The sequence below is a fragment of the Hippoglossus hippoglossus genome, chromosome 9 (assembly GCF_009819705.1).
Source record: "Hippoglossus hippoglossus isolate fHipHip1 chromosome 9, fHipHip1.pri, whole genome shotgun sequence".
NCBI lineage: Eukaryota > Metazoa > Chordata > Actinopteri > Pleuronectiformes > Pleuronectidae > Hippoglossus > Hippoglossus hippoglossus.
The window spans coordinates 17,518,475-17,528,301 of NC_047159.1; the positions used below are offsets into that span (position 1 = coordinate 17,518,475).

A 9,827-nucleotide genomic window follows, 5' to 3' on the forward strand; every position below is an offset into this window, starting at 1 on the left:
TTCGAGACTTTATTTGTCATGACTCATGTGAACAGCAATAACATAAAGCATCTGCTGGCAATGAAATTCTTGGGTCTGTAATGGAAAATGTTACCAATATACCACACTATATATTATCTCTGCTTATGCATACTATTTCTGCTTGTGAAACTGTTAAGATGACATTAGAGCCACAAATCTGACTAGGTTTGTCTCCCACCACCAAGACTTCGAAGAAGCCTTCAACCTGTGTCCAGGAGACCTTCAGCATGTGTCTGTCTTATCACCCGGGATTCTAATATTCACTCAGTTCACACACATAGATCTCACAACACATACCGTAGTTCTCACAACACAGAGTCAACACATAGTTCTCACACACACTCTCACACACAGTCTCACACACACTCTCACACACACTCTCTCTCACACACACACACACACACACACACACACACACACACACACACACACACACACATTTTTTCATTGTATCTGCATAAAAAGCATACACCTGCAAATGTTTCTTGTTCATTCCCTCTGCAGAATGCTCATCGCACACTGTATGACTGTCTGACCTTCCTTGCCAGGAATAAAATCCTCTTAAAAGACTATTACTCTTGAATCTCTTTATTTCAGAAGTCTCACCAGGTCAAATTTCCATCACAGGTCACCGGCTCCCTTCTAGCCATGCTCAAAAACATTTGGTAAGAAAACCATGCAAGCAAAAAAAAAATGGAATGACATATATAAAATAAAATAAAACTAAAGTGATGAAATATAATAAAGTATGATAAAATATATCCCTAAAATATAAATTATAAAATAAAATATAAAGTTAGATGCGGTCAGGGTCACAGACATTACCTGAATTACTCTTACTTTATTATTAACTAACCTAAGAGATAAGGAAGTTGACAAGAGCTGGATTCACAGAGTCCAAAGGTACATTTGATTTTACTATGTTTCAGGCAAAGTCCTAACAATGGTAGTCTGTTAATATAATGTATGACAAGCTCATGTTTTTCTTTCTTTCTTTCTTTCTTTCTTTCTTTCTTTCTTTCTTTCTTTGTGAATTGTGTGCTCGCCCTCAAGTGCAAATCACAATTGCAAAACACAAAGAACGGCAGCAGAGACAAAATAAAAATTGCCCCAATTTTGCATCATGAAAACTGTATTTTTCTTGTTTGATGAAAATCAGTAATTTAAAAAACAGCACTATTCTATTCTGTTCAAAAAGGTGACAAAAACTGACAGTTAAAAGACTTCCAAAGATTTTTCAGATTTTCTTTTCAGATTAGGAAAGCAATTAGAACCCATACATTCAACAGAAAATAGGGGAAATGTAATTTAAATGGGAGGAAAAAACATTTAGGTATCTGTTTAATTCCTGGACTGGACAGGTTAGGGTGTTTTCTCTCTTCCTTATCATCCTTAAAACTTAAAAAAAAGTTTAAAAACCTGTTTGGAGGTGATCTTTAAGACTTTCCTTCCTTCCTAAGACTTTGTTTTCCTCATAATTCTTCGACATCTAAAGCAAAAAATAAAAGTCTCACATTTGATCTCATCCTTTCCTGGAAAGATCATAAAATAAATGTTCTCCTTTAAGTGCCACTTGGCTTTGTTATACAACTCATTTAATCTCGCGAGATTACAGCACTGATCACTGCACACAGGCCACATTCATAAAAGGAGCAGAGAGAGTGAAGTAGGTCAGTGACCAGCTGACAGGGTTCATTGTTACAGCTGCACAGAGAGAAGAAGTGATGGAGAGCAAGAAGAGCAAGGTAACAGCAGAACTCAGCTGCTGCGGGTGGTTTTGTACATAAATCTTCATGTTTGCTTTATTCTTTAAAACATAAGAAACATAATGTCTGTAAACTACAGATTGAGACGTGTGGAGGCTGTTTTATTAGCAATAATTACATGAAGTCTTCCTGTATTTGGATGGAATGTTTAGTTTTGTTTGTTGAAAAATAATTTATTTAAATTGGCTTGTCTCACCTGTTGTCATTGTAGTGTTTGAAATCAAGGTATTTTATTGTATTTCTGTTGCATGTTATTTCCTCTTTTATTGCAAATATGCTTATTGTTGATTTTCTTTTTCTACTCAAGTCAAATTTATTTATATAAACAACACGTTTGTATCTAAGGTGCCTTACAAACATGGAAAAGGAAAAACAACACAAGTATGACTAAAAAGAAAGTTAAAACCGAAAAAGAGAAAGATGCAATAAAAGACACACAACATAAAGTAAATTAAATTCTAAAAAGTCACATTAACAGGATCACAAAACGGAATTACTGGTTTTATGGTTTTACTTTATGTATGTGAAGCAGTTTGTGACTTTTCTCTGGGAAACGTGTTTTACTAAATCAACTTTACTTACTTTTTTGAACATATATAAACACTGTGTCAGTCTCTCAGTTAAAAAGAATCTGACAACCTGCTTTCAAGTGAACAGAACAAACTGTATTGTGACATACCTTGCCAGGCTCCAGAGTAATGTGGGTATGTCCCTTGGATATGTGTATATGTCGTTTGTTTGTGTGTGTGTGTGTGTGTGTGTGTGTGTGTGTGTGTGTGTGTGTGTGTGTGTGTGTGTGTGTGTGTGTGTGTGTGTGTGTGTGTGTGTGTTTGTGTGTGTCTGTGTAAATGTCATGTGTGTGTGTGTGTGTGTGTGTGCTCAGGGTATCTTGGAGCGCCTCAATGCTGGGGAGGTGGTCGTAGGAGATGGAGGTTATGTGATGCAACTGGAGCGACGTGGCTATGTGAAGGCAGGACACTGGACCCCTGAGGCAGCTGTTGAACACCCTGAAGCAGGTGCACGTTACATAATCCGTCATAATAGAGCAGCGGACTCTGTTAATGCAGAATTTGTATATGCCTATCCATTCACCTGCCTTTTCCCCCAGTAAGTCAAGCCTATACTCTCTCTCTCACTCCGACAGTGCGGCAGCTTCACAGGGAGTTTCTGAGAGCAGGAGCCGATGTCATCCAGACGTTCACCTTTTACTGCAGCGAGGACAAGCTGGAGATCAGTGACAATGTCTCCAACATCAATGTTAGAAAAAAAACAAGCAATTAACGTGGAGATACAAACAACTCTAATATTGTGTTTACAATAGTGTCAATCTAATTTGATCCTTTCTGGTTTAGGGGGCACAGATCAACGAGGCAGCCTGTGACCTCGCCAGGGGGGTAGCCAATGAGGGTAACGCACTGGTCGCTGGGTGTGTGTCTAAGACTCCCTGTTATGAGAACAGTCGCAATGAGCCCATGGTCAAGGCCATTTTTAAGAAACAAATGGACGACTTCCTCAAAAAGGACATTGATTTATTTATAGTAGAGGTATGAGCAGCACAACAAAAGGAATATAACTATGCATCAGATCTGCTTTTTTGTCCCAAGTGAACGTTTCCTGATCGGATGCACATTTCTCCTGCAGTTTGTTGATCACGTGGAGGAGGCAGTGTGGGCAGTGCAGGTGCTGAAGACCAGCGGTAAACCAGTGGGTGCAACAATGTGCATCTCCCCTCAGGGAGACATGCAGGGAATCCCACCTGGAGAGTGTGCAGTCAGGCTGGTCAAAGCTGGTACATTGACCTCCTGTATTCTGCTACTTTAAATCTGACATCATATTTCAGCTGTACAACCTGGATGTGTTTTTATATATATATACGTGTGTGTGTGTGTGTGTGTGTGTGTGCAGGAGCTGACATTGTTGGTGTAAATTGCCACTTGGACCCTCTGACATGCATTGACACAGTGAAGCTGATGAAAGAGGGATTAGAGAAAGCTGGTCTCAGAGCCCACCTCATGATCCAGCCGTTGGGCTTTCACACACCTGAGCGCAACTTCAGTGGATACCTCAACCTACCGGAGTTCCCCTTTGGTTGGTGTTTGTGTATTTGTTTTTTGCAGAATGAAGAAAATATTATTTTATAGTCAGTTAGAATGTCACTCAGTAGAGCACATCCCTCCACCAAGACCCAACGATCCCTTCATGAAACCACATTTAAATTCACTCATTTTATCTGCCCACACTCATAAACGTCAGTCCCCTAAACGTGTCAGATTTATTTCATCAAGATCCACTTAAACAGAAATTTTAATCAAGGAAATTGTTGAAAAATCTCACAATGTTCAAGAAAGTGATTTAAAAAAACCACAGGATCTGCCCCCTGATCCGAAACGGCACCAACATTTAGTGGGGTCTTCCTTGGCTTATGCCCCACCCCCAAAATATCACGGAAACGGTTGAGCAGTTTTTGAGTTATTTTAGATTCAATCAAGCTGCCCCAAATTGCACACACTTATCGGTCCCTTAAATAAGATCAAGATCAATTAATTATTCCCTTTAAAAAAAAAAAGTTAATGGGTTCTGTCTTGGTCAATACTTATGTGTCATTGTGCTGACAAACAAACAATCAAAGCAAAGGACAGGGGTGAAAACATAACCTTCTTGGCGTATGTAATTACATCATCATTGTCAATGTCGACAGTTTTATTGTTGTTACTACGGTACATTAAGAGAATACCTTTCCCTTCGACTTGAAAAGAACATGACACCAAATATGTATATAAAACGAGTAAAGTCGAGTAAAGTGGGTCTGTAATTAAATACTCCTGCTCAATGAATCCAAACATGCCCTAATGCCCTTCAGTGTTATTGTTAGTTTGCAATTTATATCTGTTATTATCGCTTGTCGCTCTGGATAAAAGCGTCAGCTAAATGAAATGTAATGCAATGTAATAGTATATTTTTACACATTTATTTAAGTATAAAATCGGAGGGAATTTGAGTTTAGAGCTCATGTGCTGCAAACTCATCGTATGTGTAGCTTGATGAGAGCTTCAACATAATCTTCTAAATCATGTATTTTGTTCTCCTCTCAGCATTGGAGACCAGAGCGATGACCCGCTGGGACATTCATAAATATGCCAGGGAGGCTTACAATGCAGGAATTCGCTACATTGGCGGCTGCTGTGGATTTGAGCCTTACCATATCAGAGCTATAGCAGAGGAGCTGTCTGCAGAGAGAGGATTCCTCCCTCCAGCCTCAGAGAAGCATGGGCCCTGGGGAGCTGCTCTGGAGACGCACACCAAACCCTGGATCAGAGCCCGGTAAGACTGACAAACTATATTAGTCTCCATCCATCATATATAACACTTATCTTTGAGGGTTGCAGGGGGAGCTGGAGCCAATCCCACCTGACATTTGGTGGGAGAGGTGAGAATGAGAGAACATGCAAACTCCAAACTGTGCTAACCCTATACTAGTCTACTGTTTTTTCAATGACGCTGCAGCATCTGCATTTACATGTGGACAGAAGACTGAAAACAGTGGCCCATATTGTACACACAAAGCGTATGGTGCCGTAGTGACGCTTATCATATAGGATGCAAAAATAGAGGGTAAACTGGGAAGTGTGTGTTTCTTCTCAGTACAGGTTTTGGTTTGCAGCCAATTAAATTCACAATTTGTCGTAGGGCTCACCGAGAGTACTGGGAAAACCTGTTGCCTGCTTCTGGACGTCCCAAATGCCCCTCCATGGCTACACCAGCCGAGGATCACGAGCATCAGCTTAAGTCCAACATACCAACATAATTGTGTCTGTACTGCACAGTGTGTGGTAGTCTTTGTGTAAACAATTAACCAGCTCTTTCTCAACAGAGACTCACCAACTGATTTGCCCTTTACCCTCTTTGTATGATGGCTTGATTATTGTGTGAGCAAACACATCTAACACTATTAATAAACCTACTAACAAACTGTACACTGATGTTTTTTTTTACTAGTTAATACATTTACTCCCTATAGAACTTCTCCACAGTTACTACACTGATTTTGTACACATTTTTTAACTGTATTATAACTGTTTTCAATAAAAGAATAAATCACTGTTTAACCAACAGTCTTGTTTTGTCAATAATTACAAGTGTTGAGTTACAACCAACTAAACTTCCAAAATTCTAAATGAGGGCTCTTTAAGGCTTCTGGGAAAATCCTTTCACCTGGTCATCATCATCCCAACAATATGTTTAGCCGAATATTACAAAGCAGTTTTCCTTATATTTCTGAGCTTTTTTATACTCAAGCTGTGTTTCACATGACTTGTCAAACACAGGTTTAACATATCTAGTTTGGATAAATGTTTCATAATGAGTGTTGGTTATTGTGTAAGAACTTAGAGAGGGACAAGTTAAAAACATGTAGACACTATTAGTGTGCGTTCAGTGGGAGACATTAGTCTAATTGAGAGTTTTTGTAATCTTGTACAGAATTGAGTGATACATTTAATCTCATTTTGCAATTCAAGATTTTTGAAATCCTGTCTCTGTTTGTCAATGTCATAGTCTGTTTATGAACATATATAACTGCAACAGTCAAATAATGCTCAATTAAAAATGGAATATTTAAACAAAATTAAAGTCTTCAATTTCAACAGAGCCAATTTGATTTATAGAACTGTTAAACTGTTAATTTTGGCTTCTATTTATATATATTTTTCCATTTAGCCATTTTTTGAACTTTTTTGAATACTAAATATTTATAAAATAAAAATAATTAACTTTTGATAAATTTGGTGGAGTCATATTGTTTATATAGAATTTATGATACTGACATAGAAGTCTGAATACAACAGTGTATATTAAATTGTCTAATTGTACATTACATCCATTGTATGTTTTCCAAGATCTGCTCCAGGTGAAGTGAGGCTAGACTGTGTGAGGTTCCACCTAGATTTGAACTCTGATCACTGGACTCAATGTCCAGAGTGGTAACCTTTACGCCACAGAACCCTATGTCCTATAAATCATTATGACTTTCAACCTCAATGGCTTCAATTGTTGTTGAGGGTTTGTCTTTGAACAGGTTTTCAAAAATCTAACTGCAACACGAGATTAATGTGTAACACAATTCTGTGCAAGATAAACATAAAAAAAAGACTCAAATTCATTTAGACTTATAGTGTCTGTTTCTTACAACAGTTGTAAACCACTTGTTCTAAAGCAAGGAGTCACACCTGTAAAGGGTGCAGCTGTTCATGGTCTTAGACGACTCTGCTTTATAGACTAAATATAACTAAAGTTGGGAAAAACATTATACATTTTGTAGTAGTGAAGAAAAATGTGGATTTGCTGAGGTGTATAATAAGGATGGTTGCATCTGGAGAAAGAAACTACTGGTGTGGATTTCAGCCACAGCAGAGGAGCTGAACGCAGAAAGGAAAACTTGTGTCAAGCTTCCAAAATCTACTATAAACAATTGAAACACAAGTTGTGTTGACATATCACTACAAAATCATGCCACAAAACTACAAAACCTTTTCCCTTCAGTGGATAAATAAACACAGACTCTGTTGTTGTTCACTTGTTCCTCCCAATTTTTGTTCCTGTGACCCCCTCTCCTCTCCCGGAGAGCCAACAGGGCAGTGTTTATTTACACCAGGTATAATATTACAGATCAAGATGCTCTCTATAGAGGAAGATGGTCATCTTTATGTCTTTTTTATTCCCTCGTAATGTGAGGGTACCACAGATTACAGTGCATCCGGAAAGTATTGACAGCGCTTCACTTTTTCCACATTTTGTTATGTTACAGCCTTATTCCAAAATGGATTAAATTCATTTTTCCCTCAAAATTCTACATACAATACCCCATAATGACAAAGTGAAAAAAGTTTGTTTAAAATTTTTATTAAAAATAAAGAACGAAAATATAACATGTACGTAAGTATTCACAGCCTTTGCTCAATACTACCTTTGGCAGCAATTACAGCCTCAAGTCTTTTTGAGTATGATGCTACAAGCTTGGCACACCTATTTTTGGGCAGTTTCTCCCATTCTTCTTTGCAGGACCTCTCAGGTTGGATGGGGAGCGTCAGTGCACAGCCATTTTCAGATCTGTCCAGAGATGTTCAATCGGGTTCAAGTCTGGGCTCTGGCTGGGCCACTCAAGGACATTCACAGAGTTGTCCCGAAGCCACTCCTTTGTTATCTTATGTTACATGTTACTTTTCATTTAGCTGACGCTTTTATCCAAAGCGACTTACAATAAGTGCATTCAACCATGAGGGTACAAACCCAGAACAACAAGAATAGAGAAAGTACAATTTCTTCAAAAAAAACCAAAACTACAAAGTGCTATAAGTAAGTGCCATTTTAAGTGCTACTAAATTGTTAGTTTTAAAAATGTTATTCAAGGTATCGTCGGAAGAGGTGTGTTTTTAGTTTGCGGCGGAAGATGTGTAAACTTTCTGATGTCCGGATGTCAATGGGGAGCTCATTCCACCATTTAGGAGCCAGGACAGCAAACAGTCGTGATCTTGGCTGTGTGCTTAGGGTCGTTGTCCTGTTGGAAGATGAACCTTCGCCCCAGTCTGAGGTCCAGAGCGCTCTGGAGCAGGTTTTCATAAAGGATGTCTCTGTACATTGCTGCATTCTAAATTCTCTTTAGGCTAAAATTCAGTTGGCTGGTCTAAATGTTTAAACTGAATTTATTTGTCACAGATGAAGATAAAGAACATTCAAGTGAATGTTCTTTGAATGTAGTCTTTGGTTGTGTTATTTGCCTCTCGGCTCCTCACAATAACACCAGCCTGTCTCTGTCTTGAAACCTCTCTCTCTCCTCTTCAGCATTCTTAGCCAGATCATCGTAAGTCAGTATTTTATGAGAAACTTTGATTGAATTTGTTTTAGAGTTTGAGAGGGGCACCGGGGGTCTACTCGGGAATGCAAACACATTGTGCCAGGGGTCACGGTCAGGGCTCATCGCAGCAGCTGCAAACGCTGTTGGAACCCATAGAGCATTTCTCTTAGTGTCATCAGATGTGATGCACCCTCCTGTCCTCTTAACAGTGCAGCCAGAGTCTTTAAACAAGGACAACTCAGCTGCTCTCTCCCACACCTTCTGTGACAACTCAACCAGATGACTAAATGAATCTTTATATTTAAATCAAACATTTGTACATAATTTTTCCAAAGTTTACCACATTACTTTAGTAATTAGTGGAAGCAGTTGTTTTTATTAGTGACGAGTAAAACTATATAAAGCTATAACTCTAGTTTTAAATCCTGGTTTGTTTTAATGAATGTGAATGAATTAAAGAGTTTAAAAGTGCATTGCATACTGGACAGCTGTTCATTTAAGGTGAATATAAGTTCTATCAAATGATGAGTAATATCATTAATGTTCCACAAGGAAATTATTGTTGGGATTGTATTTCACTCAATGTTTAATTTGTAATATTTCCTTTTATGTATTTAATATTCTATTTGACATTGAATGATAATTGCTACTATTGTAATGATATCACATTATTGCATCTATTAGAATCACTATTTTTTATCATACATTTATCTGATAGTGCTTCAAAACAACGTGGCTGTTTCTGGTCTTCTCTCCTTTATGTCTGTACCATAAAACTATACAAATAGAATATGTGATAAATGAGTGCTTTCAGTGGTCTGTGCTATGCTCTACTGTGCTGGGGAGGAGAGAGGGTCAAGTCAACCTTTTTTATTAGATAAGTCCTACACAAGTATACATGAATAAATAAATAAATATTTTAAAAAGGAGGTACATTGTTGTGTATTTATTTGTTCTTTGTAAACGCTGCTCTTGACACTGCAGCTACAGACCATAGATCCATGACGTCAGCACGTCCTCACGTGCCCTGATGAAGTTGATGTTGCTTTCAAGTACCCTCAGGACAAAGTAGCGCTTCCTCGATCCGCCTTCTCTGCCCTGAGAACACAACTCGATCGTTGCTCGTTTCAATCAACGCTTTTCTTTAATGACAACAACTATAATACAACATGTTGTGTATTCAGCAGAAA

At 38.3% G+C, this 9,827-nt stretch overlaps 1 protein-coding gene across 1 annotated transcript; it reads left to right on the forward strand.

The window, feature by feature from the left end:
- The first annotated feature begins 1,616 nt into the window (after nt 1–1,616).
- Nucleotides 1,617–5,899, forward strand: LOC117767260 (betaine--homocysteine S-methyltransferase 1-like). The gene is made up of 8 exons (XM_034594731.1): nt 1,617–1,766; nt 2,671–2,803; nt 2,932–3,044; nt 3,140–3,331; nt 3,429–3,576; nt 3,693–3,875; nt 4,880–5,108; nt 5,475–5,899. Exons 1-8 carry the CDS (start codon nt 1,746–1,748, stop codon nt 5,590–5,592), a joined length of 1,137 nt encoding a protein of 378 aa, XP_034450622.1. The 5' UTR covers nt 1,617–1,745; the 3' UTR covers nt 5,593–5,899.
- Nucleotides 5,900–9,827: the final 3,928 nt, after the last annotated feature.